This window comes from Varanus komodoensis, unplaced genomic scaffold, assembly GCF_004798865.1.
Source record: "Varanus komodoensis strain SLA01 unplaced genomic scaffold, ASM479886v1 scaffold7_3, whole genome shotgun sequence".
Lineage (NCBI taxonomy): Eukaryota > Metazoa > Chordata > Lepidosauria > Squamata > Varanidae > Varanus > Varanus komodoensis.
Genome location: NW_025336480.1, coordinates 7,857,728 through 7,878,006, shown reverse-complemented (window position 1 = coordinate 7,878,006; position 20,279 = coordinate 7,857,728). Strand labels below are relative to the sequence as shown.

The following is a 20,279-nucleotide window of genomic DNA, read 5'->3' as shown; positions in this document are numbered from 1 at the left end:
AATTTGATATTATGACACCCTTGGGTTTAATTTGTTGTTTACCATAAGTATAATCCAATGATTATTGGATACCACAGTTTACTGGACACTTTCAGTTATGACTGGGAATGGAAAAATGATCTACTGCAATTATATTGTCTATAGCATAATATCAAACAGCCACTTCTTTCTGTCTGGGCATGTATCTGTCTGACTCATTTGGTTTCTGTGTTTTCTGCCGATTGAAGAAATATTATGCAATGGTCATGGCTTCTCATTTGAAGTGTAGAATTATTTTTGTCTCTTTCATTAATGGCCTCCATTTTCCAAGCCTGTCGCTCTAAGCCCCAAATTCTTTACCACTAATGTGTCAATCTAAAAACGATCTCTTCTCTGGCTTTTTGGTGGTGTGTGTATTGTACACAGTACAATGTATTATTGACAACACAGTCAGGATCTAGTCTGCTCCAGGGCTCCATCTGGTGGCCAGAACCAGAACACCCAGCACAGTACTTGTGGATTGGTTCCAGACCACCAGCTGGGAGTCCTGGGGGAACAGCCATATCAGAGCAAGCTCTTCCCTCCACTAGCAGCCTTAGTAATGTGGGTTTTCCTGCTAATTGTGGCTCAGTTCCTGCATTTTGCTTGACCCTTGCTATGTCCTGCCTTGCTGCATTGTGCCTTGTGGTCTTGACTTGTCTGCCACACATTTGCCGCTCCTGAAACCTGTCCAGTTTCCCTGCTCAGGTCCCTGCTCTTGTTGCCTTCCTCGTTCTTGACCCTTGGCTGGTTTCACAACTGGGTCCTTGTCTGTCTGGATACATACTTCTGGCTCCGGACTTCAGCCTCTTCCTTGACTATGACCATGCCTCTGGGCTTTGGACTGTGTTTGGATTCTGCCCTGCACTGAGTTCTGCTGCTCTGTTCCCAGCACTTTTGTTATGTCTCCTGCCATCCATGCCTTGGATCATCCATGCCCACACGCACAGACACACTGCACAGTGTGTGTATTGTATATCATACAGTCTGGTACCCAACACTGGCCTTCAGTTTCAGGTTATATTTGCAGCCAGTTTGTAAGCTCATTCCCTAACCACTGGCCAATCTGCTGTGCTGGGAGAGAGCTGGAGCGGCCTGGCTGTAAGGAAGGGAAGGCTGAGAGGAGGCAGCATCAGCTTGAATCTCGCAGATACAAGTGAAGGGTTGAGAAGAGGGACTTCGAGAAAGGAGGCAGAGGGATAAATAGAGACTGGAATGATAGAATACACAGGGCACAGAGAGACGGGATGAAAAAGTCTGATGGGCATGGAGAAAAAGTGCTGAGAAGAGAGTGTGAAGTTTACGAGAGGAAACAGGGGAGATTGTGGTAGGGATGTTGGGCTGATGGAGGTAGCATTAAGGAAACATTACAAGCCACAGGAAATATCTGGTGTGTGAATGGAAAAATGGATGCAAGACCTGACCCAGACCTCTGTCTCCTCCAAGGTTTTCTGCATGTGGTCTTTATGTCTGTTTAATTTTCTTGCCTCTTGACAGCTGTGAGTGTATACTTTCTATCCATCTGAAGTCTTGATTGGAACTTGTAATGCTTGAAAAAGAAGAGAGAATCCTTGCTTCCTGCTCCAGGGAGGCAGTAGGCCGTGAATGTAGAAAGGTCAGGTGTGTTGAAGTGGGAGAGCACTTGGCTGCTTGGGGCTGTATGTTCTGTATGAGAGAAAACAGAAGCGATGGAACTGCGACGGGGGGATTCCCCGCTGCCCCCCTTTCCTTGAGAACCGTAGAAAACAGCTTCTCCGGGGAAGCTGCAGCTAGCTCCTCTCAGGGTTGCTTTGGATACCGTGCTTCTCACACAGGCTGCTTGAAACTCACCAGTGTAAGGGAGTGCTTGGAGGGCAGGCTTGGGACTCAGGACATCCAGCTTCTAGTTCCTACTAGGCCATGAAGCTCACTGGGAGACTGGAAAGTCACTGACTGGCAGCCTGAAATACCTCACAGGGTTCTGAGAAGGATATAGGGGTGAGGAGGAGGGCTAAGCTGCCTGGGGTGAAAGCAGAAAGGAGGGCTGTGGATGTAATAATCAGACAGTATAGATCCACAAAAATACGCTGCTGGCAGTGTCTCCTATGTGGTAGTCGCAACATACAAACCACCAGTCCTCAGACCAATTCTTTCTCGGACCAAGGCTCACCTCGTACATTGACAAGGGACTAGGGACCAGCCGGACAGCCTCCTCTCATCTGCAAAGCATCTTCTGTGCTAAGTTTCATCCTCACCCGCTTGTCCATTATCCAGGATCCGTGGCTTGGCAAAGCAGAGAAGCCTGCAGGATTAGTTGTTGGCTCAGGGAGGCCCACTAAAAAAAGCTGGATGCCCTTTGCTATGACTGAAGTATTACAGTGGAATTTCTGTAATACTGCATTATTTCTTAATGGGCAAACAGCTCATCCTGAAGACCACCTAAGCCATCCTGGGTTCCCTGCAAGGGGAATAAATGATGGATAACTAATCATCATCAACAGCAGCAGCAGCAGCAGCAGCACAATGTTCACAAAGAGAGGATTTAATTGCTACTTGCACAGAGATTCATTTTGCACATGCTGCACCAGGAGGTCTCTTAAAACACTCTCATGTGTTGAAGGATGGAGAGAGTGGGGTGGCAAGTTCGGTGTCTCTGATGTGGATGCACTCTCTGGAAGCCAGAGACTGTGTGAAATTCTTGCAGAATTCTATACACGTAGGGGAACCCTGCTGGGAGAAGCCCTACACACGTTTCTACACGCTAATGCCCCGCGCACGTCCACATGGGATGTGGTGAGTGCAAGTGTCACAGGGGCACGGCTGCTGGGTATGATCCTGTTTCACCTCTCATGTGCTTATGGCACCATGTTAGTCTTTCCTCTGAGCAGTCCTGAAGCAGTGATCTGTCTTGAAAATACAAAATGCTGGCTGTGAAAATAGTCACGGCACAATTGATGGTTGTTGTTGTGGTTATGTGCCATCGAGTCTTTTCCGACTTCTGGCAATCCCATGAATGAAAGCCCTCTAAAATGTCTTGTCCATAACTGCCCTGCTTGGTTCTTGTAAATTCTAGGCTGTGGCTTCCTTTATGGAGTCAATCCATCTCTTATTTGGACAGTTGATTTAGTTTTCATAAACTACGGCTGTAAAAATCTGTGTTTGATTAGCTGGACTTAAACCCAGCCATCACTGGATTGCTTCTACCAATAGAACAAGCAAGCGACTGCTTGAATGAATGGTACTCAGAGTTTCCTGTGGTCTTGTGGATCCAGTGCCAGCCTGGCTTCAGGAGTTGGCATCATCGGGCACTTTCCAGAGCATACATCCTTGCAGGTGACTACTGCCAATCCCCGGAGTCTCCTGGTCCTGCCACGCTATCTCCTTGCTGCTCACTGGCCTTCTCCAGCATGCCAGCAGCAGCATGAGCGAGCAAACAGAGCAGCGTTCCCTCCCTGCCTTGAGGCGTCTGGGCCCAGCGGGAGAAGGCAACTGCATGGGCAGCAGTGACCTTGGCGGGGAAGAAATGGGCCTCTTCAGAGGAGTCTCTCTGGGCATCTTGTCCAAACCCCACTGGCAAAGTCAAACTCATTAATGCTATGACTACAGACTCAGCATTTTATTATGCTCTAATGGAAGGGAACAAATACATGTGGAGGGAGAGTGTGGATCAAGGCTGAGTATGAATGATGGGAAAAATCCCAGCATGCAACAGGTATAGCAGCAGTTATTATAGAATAGCCAATACTGGAAGAAATAACATTGCTGAAATATCACTATAGACCATTTTCATTTTGTAACATGTTGAGGTCTTACGAGGTCAATGGGTGCTCAAGGGCTAGGTATAGACTCCATTTCAAATTCTGGATTTAGATTAGGAACTAGGCCTCTCAGCGTGACGAAAGAGGGACATGGACACCATTAACTGTCTCTAGAAACGCCCCATGTTTAGACTGAAAAGAATATTCTGTACATAACTGAGGCATTCTTACTATTCTCGATATGGACATTGTGTGTGTGCGCGCACGTTTGTGCGAATGCACGTGCACCCAACTGCAGATGGATAAGAAATTTGCCCATTCTCCTGTGAAGGAAATGCAAATCCATTTGAAGCTCTGCAAGTCAAGGTTCCAATATTTTCTGCTTCTGTATTCTTTTTCTACTGCCTGCTTTTTCACCTTCGGTACTTAGCTATGAGCTTGTCCTGAGCATTAGAGCAGCAGTTTATATCTCCAGACAGCTTTTTTTTTTTTACTGCATAGAGGGGTCCTCTTTACCCTGGCGCTCTGGGAGGATGCACTAATGGTTAACCTCCTGGTTTGGGAATATTTACATTCTGAACATCCTGTGTTGCTCCTGCCCTGCTCCATTTTTTTTCTCGGAGGTTTGCAGATCTTTTGCTCTCCAATAGCCTTCTCCTTGCCCTCTCTATCTAGAAAAAAAAGCAATAAAGCTCTCCCTCAACTTCAAAAGCATGAGGATTATTGTCCTGTAATCAATTTGATTTTCCATAATAAAAGATCTTTAGTTTTGATAAGGCATTAACTCACCTTCTTTTAAAGGAAAGTTTGTGTTGCCAGGAATAAACTCCTTAAAATTGTGTATGGGCACAGTCCAACGCATAGTTAAGCAGGATTAAACCTACTGAAATCTATCAACTTAGACATACTTAACTTAGTGCTGGATTGTGCTCTATAGATGTAGTTGGCAATGCTGTTCTCTCTTGTTCATCCATCTGGAGCAATTACTGAGGATTATTTTTCAGGCAGGAGTGTTGACATTTTCCCCAGTTGGGTGTCAAGTATACACGTGAGGTTAGCAATAGCTGAGCTTCAGATGTCTAATGAAAGGAATGCCCTGAGGTTAATGAGGTGCTGGGAAACAGCAGAACTAAATCCGTTATTACTGTTTTCCAGTTTTCGGGTTTAATTAGAAATCTTAATCACCTGTTCACATATAAGACATTTCTGTTTGCAGGCAGTTGGCAGTGCAGCCCTTTCTAACTATGTGCGTGTGTGCGATAGTGGTAGTGGCAGTAATGGTGGGAAAACCGGGCCATATATGTTGTCCTAGACATCTGTTTTTGCTGTTACTTCTTCCTGCTTTGCCCCAGATCTGTTTAGGTGTACACAACTTTATTACCTTTTCCCAAAGGTAGTTTTTAAACTACTCAAGTCTACCATGGAATACTTAGGAAACTTGAGCTGTTTCTCATCTTCTGCCTCTATTGTCTTTTCTATATTACAGTGATAGAATTCCCACACTTTTTCTGTCTGTGTGTATGGATTAGAATGAGCCTTTGCAAAATTGGCTACCACTACGATATCACACTTTTTTAATCCTAGGTTTTCCAACAGATACCCATCAAAATGAAGTGCTTCCAGAAACATGGCAGCAGACTTGGGCTGCACCTAAGTGAAAGCATTTTGGGATAGAGTGCAATAGCATACGTTTGAACTTATGAAAAGGCTAGGCCTTGAATTCTGCAACTAAACAACACAGCCAGTTCGGTAATTAGCAAAACAGTATTTGGAGGACCTGCCCAAATTTTCTAGCTGCACTGTGAAACAATGATGATACTGGAACAGACAGAGGAATGCAGACATTTATAAACCATAACCATGCTGAGGAAAAAGGCATTAGAAACATAGAAACATAGAAAACAGAGCAAGTCAGAAGGGGCCTCCCGGGCCATCTAGTCTGACCTCCGGCACCAGCCAGCTCCGCTCACGACATGCCCACCATGTGGACGTCCAGCCTATCTTTGAACACCCTCACTGATGGGGCCTCAACAACCTCCCGTGGAAGCCCATTCCACACCCTCGGGGTCCTGACTGTCAGGAAGTGCTTCCTGGCATCCAAATGGAACCTTGGCTCCCTGAGCTTTGCTCCGTTGGAGAATGCCCTGCCTTTCTCTCCAGTTTCTCTCCTTTCTCTCCAGGCTCTCCAGTTTAAAAAAAAAGCAAGCAAAGGCAATTGCTGCATTAATAAAAGAAGACAATCAGATTTCTTTTTCTGTGTGGAGTTTTACAATTGCATTGAGAGGCTGCATATATATATATAGTGCCTTGATCTGGCTGGAAAAAGTAGTGTCAGGTCTAGCTCAGAACTGCAGATGGAGTGAAATGCTGACTAACCTCTTCACCTATGGAAGTATCTATCTGAATGTTCCTCTATATGAACAAAACAAGACCTCGTGTATATCTCCTGACCTAATAGTAATGAACTAGTTTATGGAATCCGTTTCCTAGAGACCATCTTTGGATTCCCCTGTAAAATAAAGTGGTTCACTAGCTTGTCTTCAGTTTACATGAACTAGGCCTTCGTGTTAATTCATGTATTAGTTTGAACTTCAGTTCAGAAGATACTTGTGTGTAAATGGCAAAATGTGGAGACAAACAATGCTGTCAGTTGTAATGGGAACATGCATATGATTAGGTTTCCCCATAGTAAACAAAAGATAGTAAAATATGCCTTGCGTCCTAGCTATGGTGGAAGCTAGATGTCATGCTACTGGCCTCTGCCCTGGGGTGAGAATATGCATCTCCTGTTCTCTCCCATGCAACATCTTGGGATATTTAATTCAGGGAATGACATCATCATGGTGCAAGTACCCCCACCCTTATGCCACTTGCTGCTTGCAGAAGCAGGGAAATTTACAGCATTATAGCACCTTATGAGTCCTCTAACATTATGGGAGAAAAGAGACACCGACCTACTTAATGGCTCCGCAATCTACCATGGCTAAATTTATGCTCAGCAGCATGATAGGGAGAATGAGGGAAAGATGGGGCATATCCTGAGATTGTGCAGTGGGTTCAAGGCCTACCATCAAAGATGGCCAAGGGCTCTGACACCTGGATGGTGAGCAGGCAGTGAACTTTTTAACAGATCACTCTGCTGCTCCATTCCCAGTCCCAAAAGGGCAAGAAAAGACACAGGCACAGCTGTTCTAGGGTCAAAGCTGATAGCAAGCACAAGAAGAGGATGTAGGTGCCCCTGCTTCTTCTCCCTGCTCCTCCCCCTCCACCAAAATCTAGCAGGGAGGGCAGTGATTTCTCAAGGCAGAGCAATTACTCCCAGCCTCAAGAAGCTGGACCCTAACGGGAAGCAAAATACAAGCAGGTTCTCAAGCTCTCTCCAAGTTCTTTCCCAGCAGCTTGGATGCACCATCCAGCTCTGAGCACAAAGTGGAATGGGGGTTATCTAAGGAAGACTGAGCTTGGGCTAAAGATTCCAGGCTTTTTCAACCAGAATGTTTTCCAGCCAAAGCCTCTTGGGCCATTCAGCTAACTAGAAATAAGGAACCAGAGATCAGCTCATTCAGGATCTGGAATGCCATTCCCCAAGAAAGGTGAAAAGCCTTCTGCCAGGCGCCACTGGTGGAACCACTTATGTCCACAGTAGCTATTCATGCAGATGGGGAAGGTGGGCCATGGGATCGCTGTGGCAATCATGTACAGTGGTGCCTGATCTCGGAGGCTTCAGCATTCTTTCTGAGCAACCATTGTAAACTCCATGTTTACTAGAGTAGCTTTCCATATGGGCACCAGATTTGGCCAAGCTGCATTCCATTGTTAAATAAGTGGAGAATGCATGATGCAAGATTTCATACTGGGCTGCACTCTTGTCAGACTCCTCTATGGATGCAGTTCAGGATGCAGAGAACTCTTGCGGCTAGTGTGATAGCTTGCAGAAATTTATGGCTGTGTAGCCGGTATGTGGATTCTGCTCAGGCTGGACTAGTTATCTCTCCCTTTGTAGGTGCCAAACATTTTGGGGAGCCTTTTGAGAAAGTCCTGGTGGAAGGCATGTACAAAAAGAAGGTACATCTCCAAGGAGGAGGACAAGAAGGTCAAAGCAGAAACTATTTTTGTCCCTACAGATCTACCAATAGATTTTGAATCTGTTCAGACCAAGAATTAGAGAAATTTATGAAATGGGAACAGTGCACTAATTCACTAGTAAACCCTGGCAAGATGGCAAAGGTGCTACATTCTTCCAGATGCCAAGAATGGAGGCAAACTTCTCCATTATTATTATTATTATTATTATTATTATTATTATTATTATTATTACTACTACTACTACTACTACTACTACTACTACTACTACTACTACTAATGGTAATTAACAACAGAGACAAGAGCACTGGAATCTGTTTCATAGGGGTATGGCCTGAAATTTGCTCTGTTTCCCAGGAACAGATATCGGGCAACTCCCAATTCCAAGAACTGAAACAAACATTGACTTTTGAGCTAGCTATTCAACAGTGTCTGGACATTCAGGCAATAGAACTTACCTCAAGGGCAGGAAAGATCAGGGATCTATTTAAGTATTTTCTTGGTTAGGAAGAGAAATGGAGACACAAGAACTACAGTGGATTTTAAGTGGCTGGACAAATTGATCTCAGCACATTTTAAAAATGAGACATTGAAGTTGATAATAGCTGCTTTGACAGAAAAAATGCTGACCTCAGTAGACCTGTCTAGAGGCCCAGCTGCCTGTGCCAATCAGGGTCAATCACCAGAAGTTCTTGAGCTTTGCTTCCCAACTGAAACATTACCAATAAAGGCAATGTTTGGAGTTTGGGCAAACCTCCATGTGTGTATACAAAAATCCTGGTACTGTTACTGGTTCATTTGAGAAAGAAAGAATATACCTGTGCTCAATCTCAGTAATGCTTCTACCTTGTTCTGAAACCAGAGAAAATTGGATTTTGGTTACTGTCTCAAGCAGGCTCTCTTCCTCATCTTCCAAGCAGATCAGGTGAAAGACTTTCTAAATAAGGTTTTTATTATATCTGTGCTGACCAGCTAGGTGGGCTTCATGGTACAAAGAAGAGTATTGCAGAAGTCAATTAAAAAGCCCCACAAAGTTAGAATACTGGCAATTAGGGGAATTTGGCTTAAGGTAAGAAATGGATTCCAAACGGAATACCTCCCCTCTCATCCATGCCAGCTGGCACTACCTTCCAGGTGTATCGTAGTGCTTGAAAGGCAATCATGCAATTTCTTAGTTGGCTGCCCTTTTAACCTGATGCTGTACAAGTGGACTCATGTGTCTCTGCTCTCCAGAATCCTCTCCCAATCTTGAAACTGACTGGTTGTCAGCAACTGTCCGACATATCTCTAGTTCTGCTGGCCTTGGTATTTCAGCTGCAAATTCCAACCCCACCTCTTCTTCTACTTCTCAGTTAAAATCCTGAATCAACAACCTTTGAAGGATGCATTCTAGGATAAGTGGGCCCAATTCCTACAGCTACTGTGGACATTCTTCAGCACATGGCTCATGTGAACTGGCAGGGGGATGAGGTTGGAGATGTTAGATGCAGACCTGTGAAAGCTGCAGAAAGCTCACAGGAAGAAAATTGATGCAGGTGGTGTCAGAGGAGAGCCAGAGGAGAGGAGAGAGAGGAACCCTGGACCAACAAAAAGAAACACAGAAACTGAGCGAGTCAGAAGGGGCTTCCCGGGCAAGTGAGTCCTAGAACAAATCAAACTACAGCTTTTCCTAGAAGCAAAAATAACAAAAATGAACTGAATTATTCTGGATTATTTACACACAGGAATCTCCAAAGTACTAATACCCTTATGTTCCTTTAAATGGGTGACAGTGGTCATTTAATACTATCCTTGGCTACAGGGACAAAGAGGAACTGGTTTCCCATCTGCCTATATGCCAGTTCCCCACTGTTGAACCCCCACACTCCTATCCATGGATTATCTTCTTGGAACTTAAACTGGGTCCAGAGAGTACTAATGAAGGATCATTTTTTTGCCTGTGGGGAAAACTTCCATTGGATAGCATACTTTCCAAACAGAATTATTAATGGCTGTTACTTTAGTTCGCAGGGTGTTGGAGTTGTTTTTCATGTCAGTGAAGTAGTGTTTTGACCTGATTCATCATTTATCCACAAGGTAAATGAGATATTCCAAAGGTCCCAGGAGGTGGTTCTTGCATCTTGTTGCCCTAGTCCTAAGCAACAAGAACTGGCAGAAGCGCAGTGTGTGAAGTGCTCTCTGGTTAGGACAGCAGCATACAGGAAATCTAAATCTTGTGTTCTTCCTAGCTGTATCTTTGGGGGAAAAAGGGCCTGCTATTTTCCAATAACTTAAGGAGGGCTTTCAGGCAGTATATGTTAGTCCCAGAAGGCAGGCTCCTCAAGAATGACTGTGCAGTCAGTCTGGGCAGCTGGCATGTCTGCTGCCCTCTGGCGTAGAGCCTGCATGGTGTGGACATTGTGTCAGTACATACCTTCTTTAAACTGAGAGCCAGTGTGGTGTAGTGGTTAAGAGCATGGGACTGGGACTCAGACGATCTGGGTTCTACTCTCCGCTCAGCCACAGAGCCAACTGGGTGACTTTGGGCCAGTCACAGACTGTCAGCCCAACCTACCTCACAGTGGGTGGGGATAAGATGGAGGAAGAGAATGATGTAAGCTGTCTTGAGCCCTTTGTAGGAAAAAGGCAGGATATAAGTCAATGAATCAATCAATAAATAAAATAAACAGTGTAAGAAAGACTGGTAGACTCTGGCTGCTCCACTCTGGGGAGATGGATTTTGCAATGGGTGATTTGGCCTTACAGGAGGACCTTATTCCTAAATATCCTGAAAGAAAGAGTCCTGTGGTGCCTCTTCAGTCCACTTGCCGAATTAATGGGATGGCTGTTTTTTAGAGCTTCTGCCACTGCTGCACATGTGGGCATGGCAGACAATTTTCTTGGTGTGTGTGGGGGGAGGACAATGGTCTCCTTCATCCAAAGTTTTTGATTATCAAGCTTTTATGTTCTCTTTGTTTGTACTTTTGCTTTAGATGTAGTAGAGGTTTGCCTGCTGTTCTACTTCTGGAAACACAAATTTTCAGTGACCTCCATGGTTGGGTGGGGTCTAGAACTCAGATCTCCTGAGTCCCAAATTTTTAACTCTTCCACACCAGAATTTGTTTATTTATTCACACATTTATATGTCACCTATAACTGCCAAAGGCCTTCCTAGACAGCTTACAACTAACAACCTATTAAAAGAGATAAAAGAACAAAACATCAATGCAACAAACAATATAAAAAGGTCACAAGCACTCACAAGGACTTCTGATGATGATGATGACGATGGTATATCTTTGCATGGAGCCAAAAAGAAAATAAAGACAGCATCGGGCAAATTTTCCTAGGGAGGGAGTTCCAGAGATGGGGAGCAGCAGTAGAAAAGGCCCTTCATCTCTTTGCCACCTCCTCACCTCCCTGAGGGGTGGCTCTCGCAGAAGGCCTTCTGAGCAGATCTGGGGGGTGGGGGTAGATATATTATAGGTGTAAACGGTCCTTCAGATAGCCAGGGCCCAAGCCATTTAGGGTTTTATAAATCAAACAAACACCGTGAATTGGGCTGGCCACAACTGGTAGCCAATTTAGTTCTTTCAAAACTGCTGTTATATGGGCTGCTCTAGAAGTGCCAGTCAACCAACTGAGCAGCGCGATTTTGTTCCAGTTGTAATTGCTGGACTGTCTTCAAGGGCAGCCCCATGTAGAGTGCATTACAATAACCTATTTTGGAAGTTACCAGTGCATGGGTAATTAACCAGGTTCCCCCTGTCCAGGTAGGGGCGAAGCTGGTAAACCCACTGTTGCTGGAAAAAGGCACTCCAGGACACCAAGTCCACCTGGTACTCCAGGGACAGACGTAGGTCCAGGAGCACCCTCAGACCATGGACCATGCCCCTTAGTGGGAGTGTGACCCCACCCAGGACAGGGTAACGCCTCTCTAGCCTGGCAGAGGAACTCCCTACCAGTAGTACCTCCAGCTTATCAGGATTAAGCCTCAGCTTATTGACCCTCATACAGTCCATTAGAGTTGCAGACCACAGCTGGCCCACGCTAGCCTAGATACACAGCCACCTTAAGAAGATAGCTCGAGATCATCAGACTTTGCTGCATTCCTAGTCAAACACATCTGAGAGTAAATTTCATTAAACTTATGAGTAATGCACGGTTTTATGCTCTTTATTTTCTATATACCAGTAAGAGTATGCAGATGATGTCACTTTGACAGTATCCCAGTAAGAATTTTATGCTTAATGTATAGTCTACGCAATGGTAGCAGTGGTGTTCACATCTGAGCTTGGTTGATTTGGTGCAAGGGAGGGCCTCTGCATTTGAGGGTGAGTTGTGGGAAGTCATATGAAAAGTATGGAAGCTAGTGAGGAGTTGTTTTGCTAAAGAGTCACTTCCTGTTCCAGGAGATTATATCTCTACATTTCTATTATGCATTAGGCTATTGAGGGACATAATTAGAATGTAAAAACTCTTCTTGTTTAAATTACATCAGCTGAAAGTCTGCAACAGGCCAGGTGGAACAAACACACATAGTAAGAGACAGCTGCAAATTCCAGCAGTGACTCTTAATCCCAGGAGATTGGGAATAGTGGGGGATAGAGAACTTTCAGAGGTGGAGTAAGCAAGTGGAAATTTGGCAGGAGTTTACAAACAAAAGAAAACCAGAATGCTGAGAGAAAAACACCACTCTCATCTGACAAATGACATGTTTCTTGCAAAATAGTACTGCTGTATTGTATTTTACAGAAATAGTACTACTAATAATAACAGGAAGTCAGTGGAGAAAACAAATGTCCAGCAAATAAACAGTCTCTCATAAATTACTAGCTTAGTTCTTGTAGATTCTGGTTCCATGGAACTCTGTTCCTTTCCTGAGAAAAAGTTTCTGTCTTGGGACAAGAATGAATTTCCTGGATTGCCTTCCATCCAAGTAATAATATAGCCTTCCTTTAGCTCCCACATATGATTCAAGACAGGATATTGGGTAAACACGACTTGCACCCCAACAATTTTTTGTAGATGTTTAGTGGGTGGGCTTTCCGCAACCTCAGGTTCTAAATGATTTCCAGATTTGTGATTAGGAAGGATGCTGGAGCTCAGATGAGCTGGTCAGCCAAGCCAAGAAGTATTTTCTTTCTCGTGTGCTGCTTGGCCCATAGGCTTGAGGCTTCTGAAGCTTGGGCTCAGAATCACAGTGCCATAGAATAGCAGAGTTGGAAGAAGCCAAGAAGGTCCAAACCCCTACTCTGTGCAGGACTCCAAATGGAGAACTCTTGGTTTGCTGTCAGGAGGGGAATTGCTTCTGTACCTCTGTGCTGAATTAGGTTGTAACTGCTGTGGTTTTATTCTCTTACATTATTTTTTCTTGTTTGTGTGTTTTAACTTTTGTGAACCACCCAGAGAGCCTTGGCTATTGGGCAGTATAAAAATGAATTAAATAAATTTGGAACCTGTAAAAATGAGAGATTTTTGGGGTGTCTCTGAAATTATTCAGTGTTGTATTCAGTGTTGCGGCCATTGATGTAGCTACCGTGGCTTTCCTCCCATCCCCCCCCCCCCCACTGCTGACACAGAACTGCTAAACTTCAGAAAGGCGGCTGCTACTGGGCAACAGTGATAGTTGAAAGTGACACTAACAGAGATCTATTCAGACAATGGCAGGAATACTCAAGCTAACTCTGGTTAGTACTGCGCAGAAGAAGAAGGTGACAATCCACTTCTGAATGTTCTTACCTCAAAAAGCCTATGATGAAACAATAAAAAATGATACAAGAGATAGTGCCAAAAGATGAGACCCCTGAGTTTGGCATTTTACAAGCTACCGGGGAAGGACAAAGGACAGTGCCAGTAGCACTGTCACTAATGACACCATTAGGTCACACCCAAAAGGAAATCTAGTGGCCGACACCCAGAGAGGTGAAAAGAAAGTCCAGTGCTGAACTACGCATATAATTGGGACATGGAACGTGAGATGCATGAATCAAGGCAAACTGGAAATCATGAGGCAGGAAATGGAAATAATGAACATTGTAGTACTTGATGTGAGGAAACTAAGGTGGACTGGAATGGGACATTTGCAGTCAGACAAGCACAGAGTATTTCACTCTGGAAATGACAAGCTCAGAAGAAATTGAGTGGCTCTAACACTGAGGCAAGATGTAGCACAGGCAGTAAGGGAGTACAGTGCAAAATCCAACTGAATAATATCAGTCAGAATTAGTGGAGAACCTATCAGCATAACCATCACTCAAGTCTATGCTCCATCAAGAGATGCTGAAGACAAAGAAATTGAAAACTGTATGCAGGTGTTCAGAAGGAAATCGTAACACGCAAAAACAAGACGTGTGCCTAATCCTGGGGGGCTGGAATGCAAAAGTAGGAAATAAAGCAAAATCAAATGTTTTAGGAAAGTCAAATGTTTTCCCCTACCTGGACTAGGGGAAAGAAATGAAGCAGGAGAATAGCTTGTAGAATTTTATGAAGCCAACAACTTCACTGCATACACATACTTTAAACAACCACTCAGATGACTGTATACATGGACTTCACCAGATGGCCAAGCAGAAATCAAATAGATTATGTAATTGGAAGCAGAAAGTGGAGAAGCTGTATTCTTCCTGCCAAAACAAGACCAGGAGCAGACTGCGGTAGTGACCATCAGCTCTTGATTTCAAAAATCAGAGTAACACTTAAAAAGATCCCCAACAGAAACATAGTGCCAAAATATAACTTAAGTAACATCCCCTAATAATTTAAAGTCCACATAAAGAACAGATTTGCATTGCTCAACTTGATCATGAGCCAGAAGAACTGTGGACTGGAACCAAAGATATCATTGGGGAAGAGTGCCAAGAGACAATTCCTCTAGCAACAAGAAAGAAAAGGAAGGTGATAGAAACAGGGACAGAATCCTGAATGCAACTTTCTGGCAACTATTGTGTAGTGTCAGAAAGAACTATTACAGTGATCAGTGCAAAGAGATAGAAGAAAGCAGCAAAATACGAAAAACAAGAGACCTCTTCCAGAAGTTCTAAGAAATCAGAGGGAAATTCAAACCTAGATTAGGGATGCTGAAAGACAAACAGGAGGACATACTATCTGAAGTATAAAATAAAGAGAAGGTGGAAAGAATATACAGAAGAACTATATAGAAGTGATGAAAGGATGGCAGACTCCTTTGAAGCAGAATCCTATGAAAAAGAACCTCCAATATTAGAAAATGATACGAAAACTGCTCTGAAAGCACTTAAAAAGAGTAAAGCACCTGGGGTAGACAGGATGCCAATAGAGCTATTCTAAGCTGCAAAAAATGAATCAGTCCAAACCGTAACAAAAATATGTAAACAAATACAAAAAACAAAACAATGGCCTACAAACTGGAAACATTTCAATATATACTCCCATCCCCAAGAATTGTACAGAACTTCAGGAACTGTTGCATCAATCTCCCACGCAAGCAGAGTGATGGAACAAAAGAATATGGATTGAGATATGCCAGACATCCAAATGGTTTCTAACAAGGAAGAGACACCAGATATTATATTGCAAATATACATCGGTGTGCTCCAATAGCCAAAGAATTTCAGAAAAAGATCACTCTTTGTAGAGTACAGCAAAACCTTTCACTGTGTGGAACATGAGAAGCTATGGATGGTCCTGAAAGAGATGGGGGTGGCTCAGCACTTGATTGTCATGTTGCAGAATCTTTATCATGGACCAGAAGCTACTGAGAGCACAGAATACAGAGAAATATAGGCAAAGCTGTCGGACAAGGATGTCCTTTATCTCCCTATCTGTTCAAGATGCATGCAGAACATATCATAAAGAAAGCTGGATTAGAATCAGAGGAAAGAATGAAAATTGATGGAAGAAACATCACTAACTTAAGATATGCAGTTGATACCATACTACTGGCAGAAAGCAGCAATGACTTGAAAGGACCTTTAATAAAATGAAAGAAATACAAAAGCAGGACTGCAGCTGAATATTAAGAAAACCAAAACAAAACATGTGCACAGAAGAATGACAAAACTTTACTATTAATAATGTAGAAACTGAACTTGTGAAAAAATTCACATGCCTTGGCTCAGTCATCAATTCAGGCTGCAGCCAAAATTTTGAAAACTGAGACTTGAAAGTGCAGTAACGAAGGAACTAGAAAGCATAATCAAGTGTAACGTTTTACTGGAGACCAAGATCTAGTTAATCCAAACTATTGTATTCCCAATTGCAATGTATGAAATGTGTGAAAGTTGGGCAGTGAAGAAAGATGACAGGAACAAAATGGATGCATTTGAAACATAGCACTGAAGGAGAGCTTTGCAAATACCCTGGACTGACAGAAAGACAGACCAGTGGGTCCTAGATCAAACCAAGCCAGAGCTTTCCCTAGAAGCAGAAATAACAAAACTGAAACTGTCAAACTTGACACATCAAGTATAAGAAGACAAGACTAACTGGAGAAGACAATCATGTTAGGGGAAGATGAAGGCAGAAGATGAAAGGGAAGACCAAATGTGAGATGGATTGAATTTATAAAGGAAGCCACAGCCTTGCACTTGGAAGAGCTGAATGGAGCTGTCAGCTTGGACAGTTGTCATCTTTTGGACAGCATTCATTCCTATGGTTGCCAGTCAAAGATGACTTGACTGCACATAACAAGGCTGGACTTAGATGCTCCTACCCCTGTCCTGAATGAAAGCATCATAATAATTAGTCTGAGGAAGTGACACAGATCTCTGTATGCCTGGAGAAAAGCCACATTTACTCATTTAGGACTTTTACTGGCAAATTAGTGTGAAGGATTTATAAACCTGCAGTGCTGGTTTGGAATGGATAGGAAACAGAATGTCCTATGTCCATGTTTATTCTGGAACCAAGTGCATCATTAGAGCCAACCTTTTTGGTGCAAGATGAGGAAGTGACATGCATCAATGTGGAAGAATAGGGATCTACTTTGGCAGTGCCAAAAGTGGAGAGAGATAGTCATCAGAAAACAGAACAATAACAATTGATACTTTATGAAAGCTTTGACTTGATATATTCAATAAAGGTGAACTATTTAAGCAGAAGTTAATTTGAAGGGTTTAATACTAATGAAGTTCACCTGTAAGTACAAGCACCTTATTCTCATTCTCATTCCTGTTAAAATGAGAACCGGTGGCATGCCAAACGCATGACTGAACAAGCAGCTTTGAAATACAGTAAAATAATAAAGATTAATTAATACCTTTGGAGGAAGGTAATTCATTTTGTGTAGCTGATAGATTTATAGTGGAATTTCCAAGCTTCCTTAGGACTGTTTGGATGTTATTTTCAGTGGTGAGTAAATGCATATAGGTAAGGCAGCAGGATCCTGCCTGTTGACCTCACCCCTCCCTCCCCACGTCAGCATATGTTCACATACTAAGTCACACTGTACGCACTGTGGCATGAACTTGCTCTTCCTGCAGGTGTTTGGTCAACACTGTAACATTTGCAGAGTTCTTATAATGAAAGGTTAATTACATTTAAATCAACCCATTCTTCACAGTCATTCTTCTTAAAATACACTGCAATTTAGCATGTTGGAGGAACCAAAGCTATAGCTATGATCTGCAAATTAAGACCCCACATTCCTGGAAAGGATAGCAAAAATGCAAATTGACCTAGATAATTGAGTTTCATTTACCCTAGCATGTCACTGAGAATCTGATTATGGAAGTACATCATAACTGTATATAGCTAGGTTGTAGTCCTTAGTTCCCAACCTGGTGCCCTGCACAACTCCCATAACAAAGAGGCCACAGCGTTGCACTCAGAAGAGTGATGAGTTACTCATTCTTATCTAAGGAGGCTATCCTGTGTATGTTGAAACAGAAAAGAGCCCTAGGATACCGTGCACACTGCCAAAGTGAGCGTGACTGCCTGGAGAAATGCAGGGACTCGTAACCTTCTTGGCATGCATAGTGGTGGACCTTAAGGCTAGAGAATCCTGCTTTGTAGCAAGCTGTGTCACTGAGCTCCAAGTCCCATTAGGCACAGTAAATAGCAGGCGTGCCAGCGATCCCATGGTCCATAGATTACAGAATAACCCATTAAGCTGCTGTGACTGCAGGGAGAAATTGCATCAGTCTCAGCAAGGCACAAGCCCACCTACTGCACTCTTCCTGGGAGGGTAATACTGCAGGGATTGCCTCTCACTGCAATCCATACTGGCCTTTATTACATGGCGGGTGGGAGTTATCCCACTGAAATCAAGGGGGTTCAGACCACAGTTAAATATGCAACTCTCATTGAATTCTATTGGATGTATATGTATATAATCTTCTTTCCATTGTATTTTTGTATTTGCCCTATTTTTTCTTATTTTTGTAATGAAAATGTTTGGGATTATTTGGATCTCTTGTGGTTCTTGCTTTGGGCTGTGGTAGGACAGAATATATATATTGAATGACATTGCCTATAGTTAAAACTGCTGAACATTTTTGAGTGCATACAGTTTTACTTAATAAATTAATACATATTGCACATACCAGATATTATGAAGATCCAGTATAATATTACTTTAAAAAGAAAGGATTAGTTTATCTTGGTCCTAAAAGCACAGTTAATTTGTTTTAAATAATAGGATAAATCCAGTATTGTTGATTATGCTTCCATGTGTTACATAAGAATGATAACAAGCAGACTTACATGTTTTTCAGTCTTAGATCATATGGTCTAAATACATTTCTTTCCAAAAGTGGAAGCTTTGTTATGCATAAGGCAGTAGGAGCTGCACACACCTAGTTGTGTGCTTGTCTATGGCTAGAGCTGATTTGATATACTTTGGAGGCAGTATTATGGGATTCCTGTGACTATGTATTAGATGTATGAAATACATTTGTATTTTCATCTTGCATACTCTGCCCCACTTTATTTTCACATTCCCCAGTGTGAGAATCAAGGGGGGGTGGGGGGGCGGGAGGTGAGAGGGAAGGCTACTTACTGGCTGCTTAATTCTAAGGGACATGGGTGGGGAAACCATCTAATCAGGAGAGACTGGCAGGGGCAGAAAAAGTATCGCCTTCTGGCCATAATGAGTCCGTGGTCCCAGTTTGCTTCTCCCATTCTTCTTCAAGCCAACAAACCAGTTCTTCTCTGCGTGCATCTTCGACGTGTATGTGTTGTAATGGTTCTCTTCCAACCGTTCCAGGAACAAACACTCCTCTGTTGGCAACTGCTGAAGAAAAAAAGGGTGGCGCATTCATAAGGCAAAGCAAACTCAGTGGGTTTCCTGTCACTACTGGAGGACGGTAGTGATTGAGCCTTGATTGTTGGAAGGGTCCTGGCAATGCCACGTGTATAGGCAAGCCTGGATCACTGCAGACATGGCACAATGGACGAGATGGGGAAATTAACCCTTTTGGGCCAAGTGCTTGTTGTTCAACGAGGTACTTTCCACTGAGTTCCTTCTGTCCCAAGGCTGCCAACATGTCCTCCCACCACTCCAGGTTACTGGATGAACAGTACATGCAGCATCTCAGAGGCCTGTTTATCTGAGGTTAAATTTGGCTCAGTGCCCCTAATGGCAACCTCCGCTGTGATTTGGCAGCTGAAGGAAGAAGTCCTGCTTCTTCCACATATGAAATTCAATATCTGAAGTATTTTGGAACATTGTTTCAAATTATTCTATTTATTTTTCCAGAAATAAAGTTGGGCACTGGGTGGCAATCCAGCTGCAAAAACAACAAATGACATCTAATTGATGTTCGTGGGCTAAGTTACTCTGTGCTACAAGATTTCCGCAAACCTCAAAACCTCCCCATGCCCGATCCCACAGAAACCTCATACTTACCGAGCCATATAAACGTCCATTGGCATCCATAGCCAAGTACTGTCCAGACTCAGTGCCCTTTATATACACCTCACCCACACTTTCTGCACTTAGCAGCAGTTGGACTGCAATTGAAAAAAAGAAAAACCTTTAGGCCTGAGGAAGGCACATGATGTTCTACTGCTGGAGCCGAACAGTTTTGGCCCAATAAGCTGCAGGCATAGGAGGCTGCTAGGGAAGCACATGTCAGCTGTTCTGAGCTTCCTGGTGGAAAAGCAGGGCGTAAGTGTGATAAATACAACAATGATGGCATGAATAAGAGAAAGAATCAGGGCTTCTCTACATGAGCCATTCAATGTGCACTCAAGATTCTTTGCTTCTGGAAGTCTGTGCGGCCTTTTCTTGACATTACCATCCCGCCGGTCCACTGCTCAGCCACTCCCATGGCTTTTTTAGTGCATAGCAAGTCTGGCTCTATTCCGGATGGCACTGTAATTCCCAACAGAAGCCTAGCTTATTTTTGCAATTCAACTCTATGCCACAGTGCCACTTGGTACTGTGTAAACATATAGAACAGCAGAGAGGAAAGCTCCAGGGGAAAAATACCTTGTTAAGCAACATTTTAGTCTTCTTGTAAATCAAATGGAAGCTTATGT

The 20,279-nt window shown here is 43.3% G+C and overlaps 1 protein-coding gene across 2 annotated transcripts in view; it reads right to left on the bottom strand.

Moving 5' to 3' along the window:
- Positions 1-18,372: 18,372 nt before the first annotated feature.
- FGF1 (fibroblast growth factor 1) overlaps positions 18,373-20,279 on the bottom strand; it is a 61,180-nt gene continuing 59,273 nt past the window's right edge. The window contains exons 3-4 of one of the 2 annotated variants that reach the window (XM_044454435.1): positions 19,645-19,748; positions 18,373-19,029 (exon numbers count right to left, since the gene is read on the bottom strand). In XM_044454435.1, the coding sequence (XP_044310370.1) occupies positions 18,835-19,029; positions 19,645-19,748 (299 nt within the window). In that variant the 3' untranslated portion in view covers positions 18,373-18,834. The remainder of the gene's footprint in view (positions 19,030-19,644; positions 19,749-20,279) is intronic. The other variant, XM_044454436.1, reaches the window with a different exon arrangement.